Source organism: Zeus faber, assembly GCF_960531495.2.
Source record: "Zeus faber genome assembly, chromosome: 8".
NCBI lineage: Eukaryota > Metazoa > Chordata > Actinopteri > Zeiformes > Zeidae > Zeus > Zeus faber.
In genome coordinates, this window is record NC_137195.1 from 16,069,106 (window position 1) to 16,089,336 (window position 20,231).

The 20,231-nt window shown below is 42.3% G+C and overlaps 1 protein-coding gene across 4 annotated transcripts in view; it reads left to right on the forward strand.

Moving 5' to 3' along the window:
• lipeb (lipase, hormone-sensitive b) overlaps positions 1-20,231 on the forward strand; it is a 56,286-nt gene that overhangs the window by 22,249 nt on the left and 13,806 nt on the right. For 3 of the 4 annotated variants that reach the window (XM_080005380.1, XM_080005382.1, XM_080005381.1), the window contains exons 2-7: positions 8,193-8,434; positions 10,701-10,985; positions 12,361-12,451; positions 13,779-13,924; positions 14,367-14,552; positions 16,278-16,430. In XM_080005380.1, coding sequence (XP_079861506.1) covers positions 8,193-8,434; positions 10,701-10,985; positions 12,361-12,451; positions 13,779-13,924; positions 14,367-14,552; positions 16,278-16,430 — 1,103 coding nt within the window. The remainder of the gene's footprint in view (positions 1-8,192; positions 8,435-10,700; positions 10,986-12,360; positions 12,452-13,778; positions 13,925-14,366; positions 14,553-16,277; positions 16,431-20,231) is intronic. The other variant, XM_080005383.1, reaches the window with a different exon arrangement.

Genomic DNA, 20,231 nt, shown 5'->3' on the forward strand with positions numbered 1-20,231 from the left:
AACTAAAAACAGTGTAGTTTTAGTTTTTTACACTGTTTTTAGTTATTTTATTTGGTAGAACGGGGATGGACATTGAGGAACTCCTCACCGTAGAATTATCGCATTGAACAGCCAAATACGATTGGACTGACCAAATTCTGAGTCAGGTACAGCCCTAGAAGTAATTAATAGTCGGACACACACAAAATAAATCCTCCGTATGTTTATTGGAAAAAGATATATATAAATATAAAAAAAAATTATATATATCTATAGATCTATATATATATATATATATATATATATATATATTTTTTTTTTTTTTTAAGACTGTTTAACTGATAGTATCAATCGGTCAAAATTCTTGTTGGTTAAACGGTTAATTATTAACATCTCTAGTTTGCACGCATTATCTAAATGCAAACAGGCATCTTGGAAGTCCTTCATATCTTTACCCGCCCTCAAAAACATAACTCTTCATTTTATAATATGGAGTCATTTTGGTCGAGTTGTAAATGGATCATTGGGTGACAAACTCAATCCTTAAAGGGGTCGCATTAAAAAAATCACCAATTTGCAGGCCAAACAGGGACTATAGGCAAATTGGCATTGACATATTCTGTATCTGCATGCCCACACTGAATCCGTTCAAATGATAAATAGTTTTATTAAAGGAAATCAAAAATAACCAGATAAGCGGTAGCTTTCCGGTAATGAATATTCAAGAGTTACGGTTCTTATGAACGTGCGTCTTCATTGGTCGAGTTGCTTGTGTCCCCAATAAAGCCTACGACTGTAGATGCTCTGTTGTGTTTTTGACCCAAGCAACTCCTCCAATCAGGACACATTTGTGTCCAGATGAACAGGTGCCGCCCTTCTTGCCATCCGGATGCACGCGTCACGGACATTAACATCTCTATCCCGCAGCTGCTTAACCATCACCCGTCTGTCGCCTCTGTTGTGGTGTATGTGGGCCCCAACGACCTTAAAATGCAACAATAAGATAAACTTAAAGAAGATTTTGTCAGCCTCAACCAGTGTTTTGAACACGTACAAACAGTGCATTGTGTCAGGCCCACAGCCCTCCCCCCGTTTCGGCGACGTGAAGTTTAGCTGATTGTGACATCTGCACATCTGGCTGAAAGGCTACGACTGCAACAAAGGCATCCCCTACGTGGACATCTTCACCACCTTCTACAATAGACTGGATCTATTTAAGGAGGATCGCCGCCATCCAAACCATGAATGATCCCGTCTCCTTTCAATTAACATTGGACACACACATGCATTCACTATTCAGCCACCTCCTCCATCCCCTTCTCCTGCATCCCACTCAGCTCTCCAAAGCGGGACTGCTATGTCTTCCACTATAACCATTATCATTTCCTTTCATAGAGCTATTGTAGCGCGCTCATTATCAGGCCACGCCCCCTTACGTCTAATCATAATATCATTTCCTCGTTCCTTAACAACCTCTGTTACATTCTGCTGCTGCCAACTATGAACATGTAGACTTTGGTCTTTTAAACATCAGATCTCTAAATCACAAATTCTCTCGTGATTTTATACATTTTAATAATTAGGGCTTTGAGACTTGGTTAACTGAGGGAGACTGCAGTCCTCCTTATTGATTTTGGTTTTACATACATTGTTTTTACATTTCTCCACCAACCCAGGTTCTCAGGCGAGAGAGTGGGGTTGCTGCTATCTAAAGAAAGGATTTTAAAAGCACGCCCATTCCACATAGTAGTTTCACATCATTTGAACAGCTTGGTTTTTATGTACAATTTTAAGCATCTGGTGCTAATTTTAATAATATACAGATCCCCTCGACCAAAAATGCCTTTACCCAAGAATTTGCTGGGTTCTTATCTAATTTTATGTCCAAATATGCCAAAATTCAGATTTTAGGTTTAACATACATTTCCTGCTGCCCTAGTCAGACTTTTGTTACTGATTTTATGGATGTCCTTGACCCTTTTAATCTCACTCAAGCAGCACGAGAACCTAGACATTCTAAGGCCACAACCTTGACTGAGTACTGTGCAGTGGTCTCAGCCCTGACACCATTGAGACAAAAGATGTGTCTGATAACCAAGCTGTTTTATTCAGTGTGGTCTTATCCCAGTGTATTATTAATCACAACAATCCTGTCCGCCTCTGTGTTTTTAACTGTCAGCTAGCAAGTTTTCTGAGCTTTTCAGTGCTGCTGCTTTGCCCTTAACTGCCTTTGATCCAGATTTTAACACAGAGGAGCTAGTCTCCCATTTTAATGACAAGTGTCTGACAGCCCTGGCTAAATGAATCCACCCATGAACTAAAGAAGGACTTTAGGAGAAAGGAATGGAAATGGAAGAGTGGGTTACACATATTTTACGAGATTTGGAAAGAGACTTATCAAAAGGCAGTTCAAGAGGAACTTTCTTCTTTAATCTGATTGTTGCAAACCATTTTAACCCCAGAATAGTATTTAAGGTAATAGACGCCGTCATCACCCCCTCCCACTGTCATCTTACTGAGGCCTCACCAGAGATGTGGAGGAGTTTTTAAACTTTTTTGCGAATTAAGTTGAGAATATCAGACAGAAAATGACTCCCCCCGACCAAGGTATACATGCCAGTAGGGATATTTAGAGTTATTTTAGAAATGTTGAACCTGTGTCACTTGCCACTATTATCCCCACCACATTTCTTTATGAGGTGATTGACACAGTTGGACCCAGTATATTATCCATTATAAATAGCTCACTGGAGAAAGGCATTTTTCCTTCTGTTTTTAAACATGCTGTGGTCCATCCTCTTTTAAAGAGACCTATCCTTGATCCCTCTGTTCTTAACAATTCTCAGCCCATTTCTAAACCTAAATTTATATCAAAGGTTTTAAAGAAGGTGGTACCAGCCCGGCTTTTTGCTTTTGTGTGTCGTAATAACATCTTTGAGAAATTTCAGTCTGGTTTTAGAACTTTACATAGTACAGAAACTGCCCTCCTCAAAGTAACCAACAATATCATTTTAGCAGCTGACAGAGGGGAAAGTGCAATTATTTAAGAGCTAAGTGCGGCCTTTGACACTGTAGATCACGCCATCTTAATTGATTGCGCTAACACCAGGGTTGGCATCAAGGACACTGCACTTGGCTGGTTTTATTTCTACCTTTTAGAAAGAACTGTCGCGGTCACCATACTTAACTACTCATTCTCTACAACTCACATTACCTGTGGTATACCCCAAGGTTCTATTTTAGGTCGAATTTTATTTTCCATCTACTGTATATACTGCTACGTGGCCAAATTGTCCAAAGACACAATGTCTCTTTTCATTGCTACGCAGTAGGCTTGGGCGTTCGTGCAAAATTCCGATCACCGATCTCGGGGGCAGCGATTGGTGATGCACAATGTTATCGGGGGAGCGTGCATGCGCAGGGTGGGGTTCGCTAAACTCAGTTGTGTTTAAAAATGTTGGTCATTGTCCACCTGACCGACATTTCTTTTAAGAGTTAATGGGCATCGAGGTAGCGGCTTGTCTGGGCAAGATATGTCGATGAGGAACACCTCATGAATCTCAGCACACCTGCGATGTGCGCACAGCGGCTCCCCTGTGCCGCTCCGTTTGCTCAGAGCGGCAATGAGCGTCCATGTTACTTTTTTTTTTCTTTTTTTTTTTAATGAATAGGAAATAATCCTTGAAATGTCCTCTGAGCGTCCCTCAGTATTGGGTGATAGTTACAATGAGAGATAGACTTAGTGATGAGTTCCAAATACAAGGTGGCGCTGGAAAAATAGAAGCCGTGCAATGGTAAAAACCCACAGAAATATCACAAATTTGTCTTAAACCATGAGAAAGAACTTAGCGAAAATTTTATCCAACTAATAAATTGAACTCAACTTGACTTAAGAAATACGTCAGAAATATGCCATTGTTGAAAAATCCAGTCGTCAAGGTCAGTCACAAGGGGGGGGACGTTAATGAAAATACTTTCAATGTAAGTGTTGATTCCCCATACGTCTCAGTGTTAAGAGGCTCATTTCTCCAGAATGATTTACAATTAGACTCCAGAAATGAACAATTTGCATCTATGAGTTTAACAGCAATTCTGAAAAACAGAAGTCAGACTGTTTGCACATGGACACAAAATGACCTAGATGATGTTTTGATTAAGGGAAATAATCTTTATCAGGATATGAGGAGGTCTGGCAGTATAAATTATAGTGTTCCAGGAAGAGATTATTGTTGCAATAACAGAATTGCCAACAAGACAAATTATTTTAATACAACATTCCAAATAACGTATGCAAATCCATTTACTGGCTATATTGGCGAGAATCAATATGACTGCGTTGGACAATATCGTTATGCCACTTGAAAGAGCACTTAAGAAGTCACTTTTAAATAATGATGATGCATGTTTATTAACCATCTCTGGGTAATACATGTGCAATTATCAAAAGGGGGTCGTGGTATGCAATTGTAGATTCACAAGTAGGGATGACAATAGGTTTGAATAAGTATGACAAACTGACTAGTTCTGTGGCTTACTACAACAACATTGAATCTGTCTGTCGGCATTTCTGTAATGGTAATAATTTATTTCGTCAAATTCAAATTGTATTTGAAATCACAGCATTACAGACAGATATTATTGACACACAACAACTCCAGCAGATAAGTGAAAATTGCAAAACACCCAGTCGCAAAAATGGAGACGAAAGGCATGAATTCCATCAAAAAGGCACACCGTAACTAACAAGTACAGTAACTATTACAATCTCTGTCATGCAACGTTACCTGGTCCAATACAACATGATCAACTTGACGACAAACATTTCCGCCATCCGACGACAGGATTTTTGTCAGGTGGCTAGTTCTGTGTCAGGTACACCAACAACATGGTGACTGACATTACCAAGTTAGAAAATGATAAAAAATAAAAGAAAATGTATGTGAATAATTTCTTTATTTACCTTTCTCTCGATGGCTTATTTCATGTACCACATACATGATGAATATCAAGCTGCCGTTACAAAAAGTCTCTTTCTAAACATTGTTTTCTTTAGTTAAAAAACTACATATACCACAATATTGATAAACACTATTTACTTTGACATTATAGACAATTTATCTTTTTTATTTTATTAAGATTGCCAATTTAATTACATTTGTTGTTTATTTGACGTGACACAAAGTATATCAAGTAAACTGTTTGATCTGATTGTTTTACCAATTAACTGGTACGTTGATTAGGGTACTAATCATTTCGCCGCTATGTTTGAACCAAATTATCTAATGCAGCACCATTACACTTTTCAACAATCTATACCTGTAGTAAGACAAGATTAAACCCTTTTTCATTTGGGAAGCGCCCTTGTTTCGTTTTCTCTCAAACACAGGAAAAACTAATACTTTAATATGATACAACGTATTACTCAGGGGCTTGGTAACTCTGACAAATAGTGAAAGAATATTTAACACATTGAGTGGATTGGCTCAGAGCCAAAGCCTGAGAAGCTGAAACCTTAAAATCAACAGTCAAGTTGATAAAATGGGGTAGGTTTAAGAAATACAGTAAGCCATGGCCATGTCTCACATTCTATGTGGGTGTGTCTGTGCGTTTGTCAGTACCTAAAGTAAGACATTTTGCTCCCTGAATATCTGAAATTTTGTGACGCTTTGTGACAAACATAGCAGATAAAATGATCAAATCCCCCCTTTCAGCTGGAAATCCTTATCTGGCCTCGTACATAGATGTTGCTGCATCATGTTATTAAATAAATGATTAACTCAAACATTTTTAAATCAAAACCCAAAACCCTACAATAATGATACAATACAAATCATTGCTTGTCAAATTTTCAACACAAGTTTCACTCGTGTACTATAAAGATAGATATAGATGGTGCAGTCCATCTCTCATTGTGTTTATCACCCAATACTGTAAGTACCGGGTTGGCCTCAGGTCTCAGTCTTTTGGAAACAATGGTCTCAGGTGGCTCTGTAGCAGAAGCACAGCATCATGTTGCATGGAGGACCACAGGGAATTAGCTTCACAACAACACACACACAAAACACACAGGCTGGTTCTTGAGCAGTATGTAACTGTGTTTGTGTGAATGCGTTTTTGTCGGTGTGTGACTAATCTGTGTTTGTTCCCAGGTAGTGTGAGCTAAGCAAAACCCTATGCTCTCTCCTCCTATTCCATGCATGTCTGCCTGGATTTCAATGGATTTTGGCTGCTAATCCATGGATTTACATCATTTAATTTCAGGGCTTGCTTAACACAATTCAATCAATGAGCTTCCATGGGCCAGGCCGCAGGGTGGATTAGTTATTAAGTTCGAGTTAAAGAACTTTATGTAGGATATACCCAATGATACCTCACTCCCTATAGTGTCTACATGCTGATTACCGCCGTGAAAGTGATACTGAATAGGTATCAGTGATGTGCGGTGAGGTCAGTGGCTGGGGAGGCACTGGCTAGTATCACAGCCAAATTTACACACACATGTGAACCCGATAGCGGTATCTCAAATTTGCCATTCAATTGGCAGGTTGCACAATGACTATTAGTAAGGCCATCGTATGTTTCATATTTCATATCAGCATTCATAACACACACGCATACAAGTTACGTATTCGATTCACGTTTTATAGGCAAATGCAGTTCCACTATTCGTACTCATTCAACACAAATGAAAATATACTGTATATTGCATGGTCTTAGCTTTACTTGTCAATGAAGTCCATTTGCCTATCCTTCTGGACAAAGATGTCAATGACTTTGTTGTAGAACTCCTTTATTTTCTTCACTCCTTTATTTTCTTCACGCCACATTAAAATGTCTAAAAATAACTAGACCTGTGTTGTGTATTTTGTTGAGTTGTGCACTTACATTATCCCAAATGTTTCCAACAATTTTCAAACCCAGAGAAATCCGTAATCCTAATGTAATTTTAATGTTGCGCCGATAACGGACCGTTTCATTAGCTCGCCAGTCATGGCATCTATGCGCTTTACCCCTTTACTGCTATGACTTACGGGGCAACATGTGACATCAGAGATCTCAACATAACTTTTATTTTTTCAAATATTTTTTTTCTACTCCATTATTTTTTGTATTGCTCAACTATTACTCTATTAACTGTTGTTTGATGGAGCACAATTATTTATTGCCGTTTGCTGCGCGTTCTGTCACGGAAACCAATCAACCGTTGCTTCAGTACTTGTACTCTGTGCAATGAAAAATCTAAAACTCGAATGGGGAGGAAGAGCGAGTATCAATTATGTGGGCTCGAGACATGCACCCGTCAGTGAGGCAGAGGTGAAGCTGCCTTCCCTGGTGCTTTTTCATTGCGGATTTCATCACGAGACCAGCAAGCCTAAATATCGAAAGTTTATACACATACTGAATAAGTTACCTTAACTGTGGAAGGCGAAGACATGTTTTGAAGGGGTCTACAGACATTACATTGGTGACATACAGAGAGATAGTAACAAGCACGCTCTTATTGCCCGCGCGCCATACAGTTTCTGAGGGGGTTGTCCAATCAGAGGGGAGGCTGAGTTCGTCACTGCCTCACCTCTCCACTCTCCCTGAATGTGCAGCGGCACTTTGCAAATATGGAGATTTTGAGTATTAAAAATGATTGGAATCATAGAGAAATTACATTTATAATGCAGATCAGTGGAAAAATCATGTATTTATTTTATTTTGTTTTATTTTTCTTCACTTTTTTTCGTAAGGAGTATGAGAGGTGGGCCTCTGCTTCCCCTGCCTCCCCTGAATGCACTTCCCTAGGTATCGGTCTGCTCTTCCTGCTTGCTCTGTGTTCTGTTACATGAGGGGAAAAATACTGCCAAATCAAAAATAATAACCATGGTAAGATGGAGCCACTTTTGGCACCACCAGAGTGACATTGTGGGGTAAAGAGAGTGCCATACAAAGGGTGGACCCTGGTTTGATCCCCTGTAGGCAAGCATCCACCCTGCTTAAGTGCTGTTAAGCAATTATGCAAAATTTCAACCAGTTTTGTAACTGTCAGCTCTTTTTGTTGTGGGTCAAATCCTGTTTATTTATCTAGCCTTAATCACGACAGCCTGGCAGTCAGTAACATAATGAATATGCATATGCACGTAGGTCCATAGTTACAGTATACACATACAACACCAAGTTATTAACGTCCATTGCTTACACCTCTTCTCCCTTCTCATTTTTCGCAGTGATGGACACCACAGCTGTGTTTGCAGCCTTGTACAGTGTGTGTGAGGAGAATGTCACGTTCTTCTTGGGTGGGGACAAGGGGGCCCAGGGTGACACAGCTCGGCGGCTGGTTGACGCCATGACCCTGATCCAGGAGCACGCTCACAGCCTGGAGCCGGTCATCCAAGGCTTCACTGCCATCTACCATCACTTTGACTTTGACCCGCACATACCTGCTAACGGCTACCGCTCACTGGTCAAGGTAGGGCCCTCTCGATTTGTTAAAAGTTGACATTCCTTACTTTTTTATGGTTTGGTATGATTACTTTGGCCATATTCCAAATGTAATATTAAAGAAAGTTATCCTGTAGTGGGTTTTTTTTTGTTTTTTCTTTTCCTCCAGAAAAAAGCAATTTCCTCAAGAGGCAGCCTCTCTCAAACAGGCGGCTTTCTGTTGATGTAGCCCCGGGCTGCTCTGTGTTAATAAGGCACATTTCTGTTGCTACTGACTGGGGAGGACATGTCACAATATTGCCCTCCTAGACACTGCATACAAGCATTATATGGTGTTATGTTACTTTATATTTATAGTAAAGATTGTGGTGGATAGGTACAGGTTTAGAAGGTGCCAGTGACTTATTTGTATTCCTGTATAATTATATCCATTTGATAGTTGGTATACACTGACTGATCAGAGGAGCAGAGTAGACCCCCTGTATACGTCTTTAGCCTGGATATTATGATGTTATATCCCATTATATAATATGATATGACGTATACATTTGGCTACCTTTTCAACTCTATCGTGTGTTTTCAAATGAGTGTGTGTGCTTCGTTCAGACGCTGATGTGTGTGTGACTGGAGCTGCTCTCACACATGCACTGTAAACCTGAAATTATCCGGACATTACCCAGATAACCTGTATGTGTGAATGTCTGAATCATTTGACCCGGACATTACCCAGCCAGCACCCTAGTACAAAGTCCGGATACTGTGCGATTGAGCAGTATGTGTGAACGGAGCAGGTAATTGTCCATATAATTCACAGAGAGCGTGTGGGCGTGTCGCGTGTTGATGACGTCTCTATCATGCTCCAGTTATTTACCTTTATGCGGATCTTCGTGCACAAAGCGTAGCTAAGTCAGTACCCTCGTCCGCCAGCTTCGGTTTACTGTAAAACTCTGCAGCGTTATTGCATCACATCTTGCCTCCTGCACGCTCTACCCAGGCTCCGCCCCTTGTCTAAACCAAACTGATTGTTTATAGGTAGTGTAAACGCGTCTGACACGGACAATCTCCGTTTTTTTGCTACATGTGTAAAAGGGCAACTCCGGCAACTCAAAACAGAAGATGAATTTTCGACACAGTTTCATAATTTCTTGGGTCTTAGGTAATTAATTAATTTTTGTCCAGGATAATCGGCCTTTAATACATGTGCGTATGTGTCAACCGCTGTCTTCAGCTGTATTTATAGTGATGGTTTGAACATCCGATCCATGACTCAAAACCGTGATACGATCCGATCCGATCCGTGAGGTTTGTGATCCGTTGCATCCCTAGTTACCAGGGGCCCCGCAACCGGATTTGGTACTCTGTACTCATACTTATAGTAATCCTAAAAAAATGTGTTAATCCATCCCTAATCACTTAATTGATCATAGACGTGCTGGTGCATGTGTTTGTCTCGGCATTTATTTTCCTCCGCTTCTGTGTTTGTATTTATCTGCGCATGTAAGAATCTTCAGATCATACATCCTAATAGGCTGGTATTGATGTCTTCTTCACACTGTGAGAAAATGCTCTCCACATTACCTTGATAACTCTCTTTGCGTCAAGGTCAGACCATTTGTTTTCCAGATTGATTTTCATGTCATGAATCGGGAGAGATTAATTTCTCTCCCGTTGCTCCCTCCCTCTTCTACTGTATATACTGTACCATCCCTCCCACTGGTATTGATGAAACACCATGGCCGTAACCTGCAGTAGCCAACCAGTATTGAATGAATCTAGCAAGGTGCTAACCGAGTCCTTTCCCCCCCCTCACTTCTCAGCTTCTGCATGTTTAATCCTTCTCATCCCCACAGCCCTGGTCTGACTAATGCGAGCAAAGCAGCAAAGCAGCAAGCTTTTCGAACGCTTGTGTTCAGCCATGCCGGCACATATCCATTTTTTTTCCCCTGTCAGCTCAATTTGAATTTTGACAAAAGGCTCTGAATGGACACGACATCACTATTAAAAATTAAAAGGATATGAATATATTTTGTGCTCAAAATTTCATCCAGTATCTATTCTGAAACCATGTCACTATCGGGGGGTTATTCTTCACAGTCCAGCACCCCTGTATTTGAGACTCCAATGTGTATCACTTTGAACTGACTTGATTATTTTTTTCATTTTTCATTAGCATTATTTCTGGGGGTGATAATTATCTGTTGATATCACACTGTTCATTTGCATCATCTCAATCAAGAGTTTGTTTTACAGCCATTCAGTTGTAACCAAATATTACCAAATTGTTTTCTCCTCAGGTGGTGCGATGCTGTCTTCTCCACATTATCCACAAGGGCCGCTACATCACCGCCAACCGTCGCAGCATCTTCTTCCGGGCGGCCCACAACGCTGGGGAGATGGAGGCCTACTGCAGCGCTTTGTGCCAACTCCGTGCATTACTCTATCTGGCCCAGCGCCTGCTGCATGACAACAGCCATGGAAACCTCTTCTTCCAGGAAGAGAGCGGCCTGAGCCTGAGCTTCGTCCGAGAGTACGCCTCCATGCACAAGGGCTGCTTCTACGGCCGCTGCCTGGGCTTCCAGGTGGGAATGCAAGGGTGGAACTCAATGGAATGGATGATCATTGTTTGATGATCATTCTTTGGGAAATTCGCTTTTTGTCTATCTTACCGAGAGTCAGACGATAAGGTCGATCACCAATTTCATCATTGTGTCCGGTACGGAGATGGCGACGGGCTACACACTAATTTTGTTAGCCCTTATTGTTAGGCTGCTGAGGGAATCCTGAAACACTTTGGTGCTGTGGGGTTTTAGTGGACTGTAATGTTTTGGTGCGAGGCGTCGGGATTTCATACCTTCGTACTCACTTGAAGCGTTACTTCACGGCTAATAATCATTCTGGTGCTACAGACAACAGCAAACCAATGCCTTTGAATACAGGCTCTTGGCGCATCCAAACAATGACAAAACACTATTCAACCATTAATTGATGCAACAAACCCCCTTATTTGAGCCAATCATTGAGGCATGTTGACATAAGAGCCTACACCTTCACCTTGTTTCAGTTGATTGCACATCACCAGGTTAGCATCAAGCAGCATTTGTGCAAATGATGTCACAGGGCCACAATTGCAGCCACGTATAGAGCTTTACTCAAGAGAAATATCTCCACTCTTTGCTGTTTAGAGGAGAGGGGAAACAGGACAGGATTTATTTTCTTCAATAATACAGTATTAGCTGGATATACTAAGTGGGGCAGGAGGAGGGCTGGAGACTGGAGGTATTGGTTTGTGATTCCACTTGCTCTTTAATGATGTGAAGCTGGGGGATGCCAGGTCGTTCGAGGGAATACGATGCAGGCAGGATTTATGGTGAAAGAGTAGAAGGAGGGAAACATAAATGAGAGCAGCCTAGGCAGGTAAACTAAGGACAGGTGGGTGATTGGTGGATGGATGGGTCAAAACTGGAATGGAACAGAACACGTCTTTGCACCACCTTGACCTTCACCGAAGGTGGTATGGATGGATGGAGGTGGGGAGGGAGCGTCTTGTCAGCACAAGGTCAGTTTTGCTGCCTTGGCCTCTGAGGACTTAATGGGGGGGGATTCAAGCCGGGGTGGATTAAAAACTCATAGATATTTCTCAGAGGCTCAAACTTCACATTGATAGATCAAAACTAACCCAGAGAGCATAAGTCAATGATGGAACCACTTCAGTATTGGCTCTCGCAGGTTTGAATTTTGATATCATGTTTTTCTCTGTCCCTCTTACTCTTTTGCTCCTTTTTTTAATCTCTCTAGGCTCTCCCACTCTCCCTGAATTTTGAGTCGTGATCCATATGTTTACATTTGTTTTTCTTCTTCCCCTGTAGGGATTGTTGTAGTTTTATAGCGGCCTTTAATTTTCAATAAAGGTGCATTGGGTCGGATCCTCAATCTCTTCTCTCCCTCTCTCCTCAGTTCACCCCCGCCATCCGGCCATCTCTGCAAACCATCGCCATTGGCCTTGTGGCTTTTGGAGAGAACTACAAACGCCATCAGTCAGGAATAGGTCAGCGTCCTCCTCCCCGCAGCACCGCGCAGCATCATGTTGCTGCTCAATTCTCATTCATAACCTATTCTCATACATCCTGTACCTGTACTTGGGCTACAAAGCACCCGGGCCATTGATTGTGTACCTTTTTTGAAGTTTTGCGTGTTTGACTTGTAGATGCTCTTTGATCCGACGGAATCTCTAGGGCTACTTGATGCTCTTCATGCATATTTTACAATGTTTTGGGTTCACACGCAGACATGCGGTGTCAGAGATTGAAGCAATACACACACACACACACACACGTGACCGGACAAAGATATTTGCTTTCATGCACACACAGAGCAAACATGAGGTAAACAAATTAACAAACGGTCCAACTCTCACTGTATCTTGTGCTCGTTGCTGCATCACAGTGGAGGCAGGAGGTATCGCACCCTATGGTGAGTGACTACTGTACTTTAGCTCCTCTGCAATAGTCCTCTGAGGTGGATAGAGGCACGATAAGTTCATATAGATGCTGGGTGTGTTTTACACCCCCCCCCCCCCACCCACTGCCCTTAATAGTTCCCACACAGCACCTGAAGGCTGCATTAGCTGTCCTTCTGCACTGGGATTGTTTGGGGCACTCTGGGGTGATGCCTTCACGCTCGTTCTTTACTGCCTACCCCACTCCCCCTTTCCTGACTTTTGTGAAAAGGGGAAATAGGGTGTTTCTTGAATGCAGCCCGTATTTCAGCGGCAGTAAAATCCGTGCCAATTTGCAAAGGTTTTGTTTTGGCACTGTGCTGAAACAACAGAATTTAATCAGTTGAAGTTGAGCGGCAATTAGCCGATGGATAGTCAATAAACACATCAGTGCTGTGAGTGAAGAAAATCCAATTGAACAATCCCATCTGACGGGCTTAATAGCAGCTTCTCTCTTTTCTCACCCACAGTTCTACCGCTGCGAAAGAAAGATTGCTGTGTTGTAGCGCCTCTCTCTCTGTCCATTTTCTATAATTTTCTTCCTTCCACTGTTGCTGTCCCAGTGATTTGATGTGTTCTGGTGTAGTTTATGTATTAGTGCCTAGTCTCTCTCTCTCTTTCTCTCTCTCTACTTAGCCTTTCGTTGCTGCTTTTTTATGTATTATTTTCCATCCACCTGGTCTTCCATTTACCGAAACCCTTAATATTTTATTTTCCTTACCCCCGTCTTACATTACTCATGTCTCTTTCACTTGATTCCTCATCCCTTCTGTCTGTCTTTCCCCCCGTTGTTTTATTTTATTTTTTTTATGCCCATTTCTGTGTCCTGTCCGTCTCTCCTGTCCTGCCTACATCCACCTCCTACAACCCCCCCCAGGCGTGGCAGCCAGCTCGGTCTTCACTTCAGGGAAATATGCCATTGACCCAGAGTTGAGGGGGGCAGAATTTGAACGCATTACCCAGAACTTGGACATCCACTTCTGGAAGACTTTCTGGAACATCACAGAGACGGAAGTCCTGTCGGTGAGTGGAATGTCAAAATACAATCTCTCACTTTATCGTTCATTTACTTTACTTTTGTCTTTATTGACCATGTGTAATACTAATGTGTTGTCTGTTTTTGGTTTTCATATGATCCTGTGGGGAACTAAAATATCTTTCATTGTGCTTTAATAAAAAATAAACAAATCTCTCCCTTTGAAACCCACGAGCACAGGGTTCTCTAATGTATTCACCCATGACAGCATTATTCACCAATGCACGTAACAGGGTGCACAGCCCTCCATATTCACTTTAAAATTGTACCTACCTACCTTTTTTTTGAAGATCCTTCCTCTCTCTCTGCCTTTTGGCCTACAGGCAGTTGGAAATGTATTCAATGGGATTCATGATTTATTCACATCTCACTCTTTGCGTCTCTGGCTCCTTGTCTTTCTCTCTTTTTATGATCTCCTCTTTTCTCCAGGGTCTCGCCAGCATGACATCCACTCAGGTCAAGGTAAACCGTGCCCTCTCGGTACCTCCCGTGCCCTTTGACCTTCCCCTGGCAGCCAATCCCAAAGCATCCGTAACCATAGCTCCTCCGTCGGCACACATCGGCCTCGCTCCCATCCAGATGAGGCTAATTTCCTATGACCTGCGCGAAGGACAGGTAGTAAACCAAATGCTAATTATGTTGCGTTATGTGGATGCTGAACAGGACAGTGCTGATGTTACAGACATTTGAAAGCATTTAAGTGCTCAAAAAGTGATGCATTTGGACATTCGGTACGTTTACATGCACAAGTTAATCAGAATTAGTTGAATAACCAGAATAAGATTATATTTTTAGGAAGGTGTATACATAGGTTTTGATTCATTTTAACCAACCAGGTTTACATGGCTCATTCGTCATTCGAAGTATTCAATTGAAATAGATCTAAAATAGAAATAGATATCTGGTTGGACGCAGAGAAAGTGATGTGTAAATTCTTTGCACTTTCATAAAAATTTCACAATTTCTGCAGAAGCAATACCATTAAGGTGCATACATGCCACAGCTAAAGTAATAATGGTGGCCTTTTTTTTGGATCAGATAGTAGGTTTACTCTTTTTAGATGACAGTTGCAATATGGGGAATATTACCTCATGCAGAATATAATCTGAATTTAAGTGTGCATGTAAATACACATTGAAATGTCTCCTGATAAATCCTTTTCATCGTTTTGTATTTGCTGGTTACTTATTTGGCAACTGAATGTTGTTTTTCAGTCTGAATGTTTTTCGGTGTCTGACCTAGTTTAAGTTTTTTGGATAGTTTTTCTCAGCAGACTATTTTCAGCTCCCCTTGCATTGCAGGAGGATAGAGTCTGAGGTGATTCTTCTCCAAAAAACAGTCTCGGCCCACTGCCTCCGTCTCGCCTTGCAGCCTTAAACAGCATCTCCATATTGTTTTTTTCTTTCTCCTTGCTGTTGGAAGAGGCGACAACCCTCCTCATCCTGCTATATTTAATTCCCCTCATCTGTTTTTCTCTCCGGCAAATATTTTAACTTGTCCTTCCCAACTTGTCTCAACTTACTTCCCTCCCAGACTTTTTCCATGGCTTGCTCTCCTCCTCCCCCACCCTCCTCCTCCTCCTCTCCCCCCTCTGTAGCCTGGCACCTTACCAGACTTTCCATCAGCAAACACTTTAAGCCATTGATCTTCATCCACCAGAAACAATGGTGGCATTTTAATGTTGAGAAACATAAGCCTACATCAGCGGAAACCCTCCATTTCTCCCCGTGCTCCCTTTCTCCTCGTTTCTGTTAATGAATGGGAATTAGTGTGTGTTTATGGCAGCATGGGAGGCTGCCTGCATCCTGCTCCACAACATTTAGTTCTGATGTTAAAAGCGGCTTGGAAAGAAAACAAAGAGTTTTTTGCGATGTGCACAGTCTTTGTAGGGCACCTTGAGTTCATCCAGGGTTTTGGTTATTGTTATATTGTCATATAAATGTTGGCTTTAGGGCTGCATTACAGTAAAGTAATTACATTTTCTGAACTTCATAGACTGTTCTCATCGATGCCTCTACCTGCTCTGTCATAATATCCACATTATTAATCATTGTTTATAAACTATTTATTCTGTGTAGATATCTTATGAAAGCACTTATATTCATCCCCAAAATATGGTCAAATAATCAATATCAAGGTTTTTGTCCAAAAATACAGTGATATTTGATTTAGTTAATACTGCCTAGCCCTACTATGAGCTGTGAGACTTGGAAATAAATCTTGATTTTAATGTGCTGTTCCACTCTCTAAGTGAATTCAACACAGGTCACTATCACTTTCACTATCTCGGTTTTTGCACATACTCCCGTCTTGATCTTTCTCCTTTTTGTTTCTCTCTAGGACAGTGAGGCCCTGTTGTCTCTCTCTCGCTCTGAAGGGGGCACTATCTCTCTATCGCTGGGGCTGAAGGCTAAGCGGAGCCCCCCGTCGCCGTGCCTCCTGGTCCACTTCCACGGCGGAGGCTTCGTGGCTCAGACGTCCAAATCCCACGAGGTAGGACGGCGCTCTCTGGCGGGGATGGGTCAGTGGTGTCCTGCGTCGCCTCCTGCAGTGGACAGGGAAGCGGAGGCGAATGGGAGTTTGTTGCTCTGTAGACAATCCAATCAAGTCTGTTATTTAGGACAAGTTAGTTCAGGACTCTACTGTTCTCCAAAATCGACTTCATTGTTTATTCAGACATCATTATAGCGGTGGATGTAGTTGAGATGGATGCAGAAGCGAGGGAAGGTGAAAGCTGCTCATTAGTGGGGGATGACGGATGGGATCTCTCCCCATACAAACAACGAGAACTTCCCGCTGCCACAGCACTTGCAATGTCAGTCAGACAATCTAACCCCCCCAACCTGATTTCCCTCTTGAATCCATCAACTCCCTTTTCCTGTTTTCTGAAGCTAATTGAAATTGAACCTGGGGTAATTAAAGTGTTGAAGAGACAGACACTTGTTGTCAGCAGAGGAGCGTAGGGGTTAGCAGAGTCCCCCACTCAGTCAATAGTGTCGCTCGTAATGAGCTGTTAGGCTAATTACACCGTAATTAATCCCCGACAAAGTTGATAGGAGGACTCTGTCTGCCATCAACCCCTCGAGTGTGCTGGAGCCTCAATACTATTTCATTTCAATGTCCCATGTCTTGTTATTTACTTAAGCCTAGTGCTGGGCGATATCGATATACTGTCAATGTTGGGGTATGAGTCATTATCTAGTAAAATGCTGCCTTTAAGGTTGCATTAAAGTAAAGTATTGCAGTTTTCCAAACTTCATAGACTGCTAGCTGTTCTAATCAATCTCTCAAATATTTATTGTGTGCAGATATATGTTTTGTGTGTATGGAACCAATTGCCATACCCAAAATATCGAATTATCAATATTCGGGTATTCGTCAAAAAATATTGTGATATTCCATTTTGCATATATCGTCCCGCCCAGCTCTAGTTTCAATGTTATTTTTTATTTGAATCTCCCCTGTCTTGTTTACTTATAGGTCAGTTGTCCAACCCTTTTGAAAAAAATATTTATATTTTATTTCATTTTTAATAACTAGATAATTTATAGCCTTTCCTTATTTTTGTCTTCTTGTTGATCCTCGTTCCATTTCTATTAAGCACTTCATAAATAATTTCCTCTCGAGTGCCGTGACTGTGCCAAGGAAAAACGAATGAATGTGACATTCAAACCCATCATCTGCCTTGTCCTTAAGGCAAAGATGAGATTGTTGCAGTTCGTGTGCTCTCGTCTCCCCGCTCCCTCCTCACCCCTCTGGCACTGATGTGGTCATCCCTCCGGCCGTGTAATGTCTGCTTGTGGCATCGGGCTTCTCTACTGTCACTGTGAGACAAGATGCCGTGAAATTGTCAAGGACACCGGCTTGATCTGCGGCTCCGTAGCAATCAGTGGATGAGAGGAAGTGATCTCAAGAGGTGCCACACAGGGCTGTCATGTCGTATAAACACAGAGCAGTCAGGCCCCGTGGAGAAAAAATACCCCAGGCATTAATATGAGACTCATCAGACTGTCACCCTTCTTAGTCTGCCACCCCCCCCCCAAACCCAGCATCCTAATATCAAACATTTGTTTATTTTTGGAGGGATATCCTTTTTTTTACTGTTCACTTTGTTTTTATTGGTATTTTTTGGTGCAGTCCACTGCCAACCCCCCCCCCCCCCCCATTAACCTTATTTCCTCATATATTGACTGGGGCTTCTATTCACCTTAACTGCAGGGGGTACCAGGCCTTTATTGGAAGGCTTATATTAGAGGCAGGCTTTTATATCTAATTCCCTCTTTTTAATAAGTAGATTTGATCATATTTTAGTATTCATTTTAAATCAAACTTCTGTCTGGGTGCCATCCCATGCAAACACATGTATGGTTTAAGAAGAATGAGCTGGTTGCTACCCTAAAAGTTGCACTTGTGGTGGTAGCCAATGGGGGCATTACAGTTTTCAGAGTTCGCCTCAAACGCAGCACTTCCTGCTTAGAGAGAGAGCGAGAGCACTGAGAGCGGGGCATTTGCCCCAAGAAGCGATGTGCTATACAGCAGTAGGAAATGGGGTAAATTAAATACATCTACAATAAAAACTCACTCACTTTTATTGCCTTTGTTTTGGGAACGGAGCTCCACTCCGGAACAGCGCCGGAGCTCCAATCAGTTATCCCCCAGTCTTTATTTGAGGCAGGCTTGTACAGTATTTGTTCATGTAGACCAAGCCTTCGGCATTTATTCGAAGCCCGGTTTTTATTTGAGGAAATACAGTGACTTTCCATCCTCAGCTCCCAAATCCCTCAAAGCAGACTAATGTGGAGTGAACAGGGGGTGTGGAATGGTCCTGCTGTCCTGCTGGACTCATATCTCCTCCTTTTCCCCCACTGCGTCCTCCCTTCCTTCCTTGGCTCTGATGATCAGCGTGAAGTGTTCGATGGCACCTGTGGTGCTCTTGCCCCTTGGTGCCTCATTCATCTTCAGAGCACAGTAATGGATGAGCCAGGAACTGAGAACCTTAGCCGCATAGGCCAGCACACAGACACACACACACACACACACAAATCACTGGGTAGATAAGTAGGTGTGTCTGTCCTTGTGCTTTGGCAGTAAGTGTGGAATGCCACAGACAGATTATCTGCCAAAGGCTGAAGATGAGGATAATGGAACTGAAACTCCCATTATCTCCTGCTTTGAGTGGTTATCTGGACGCTTATAAAGAGTTATAAAGGGTGCATGTGTGTTTATGTTGAAGGATGGAATACATGGGTGCTACACAAGTGTTCCCAAACGCATAAGTTCAACCAGCCTTGGTCCCAAACACCTTGACAGCAGGCTATTTTTTTTTTTCTTACGTCAGCTGAGCTATACAGTGCAGAAGGCCGAATAACTGTAAATGACAGACATGGCCTTGGACTGTGACACATGTAACACACATAAGCCACAGCCAAGAAAGGCCATTATTAGCAAAGACTCACTTCACACTAACTAATACTTTTACTTCTCTCGCTTACACCGACACACACACTGACACACACTGACACACGCACACGCACACACACACACATCAGCAGTCTCAGACCTATAGTGACAGACAGGCCTTAGTGAAGGCACAGCCGGCTCCTGGAGCTGCTGTTGTGTCGATGTGGATTTTCACGTTGAATCACCAGCTGCTTAGGTGACACACACTCACATACGTACACCTTACACATGCGTGCGTACACACACACATACACACACCTACACTATCACACAGGTATTGAGAGCCGCAGCTATCACCGCCTGACCTGTCACGGTTAGGTAAAAAAACTGAAGGGAAGATGGGAGAAATGGAGAGGCAAAGGAGGGAAGCTTTGTAGAAATAATAATCTGACAGGTCTGTTTTGCGTTCTACTTGTTGATTTTTTTTTCCTCACTTTTCAAAGTCACAGCTAAAGTAACGGCTCATGCCTCTGGCAAGTAAAGGAATAGTAAGCAGTTAACGGTGTCCTTTGAGGCTAGTCACACAAAAATGGAGGAAAAACTCCCTCCTCGGTCTCAGGCTGAGGTGTGCTGGTGTTTACACACTCCCTACACAGGAAAACGGAGACGTGCGTGCACCTTTGGTTTTGAACGTGTGAGGGGGGAAATATTGAATGACTTTGAGGGGGGTGCTTACTTTTCTGTCTAGACAGAGCTGGAAAGCAGACAGATAGCATTAGGGGGGGATGCAGATTTCATATCTTTATCCTTGCTTCTTCATCCCTTAGCCTCCAATTATTACATCTTTATGGATCAGCTCGTCTTACTGTACTCCTGGTTTAATAGGGGTCTCAG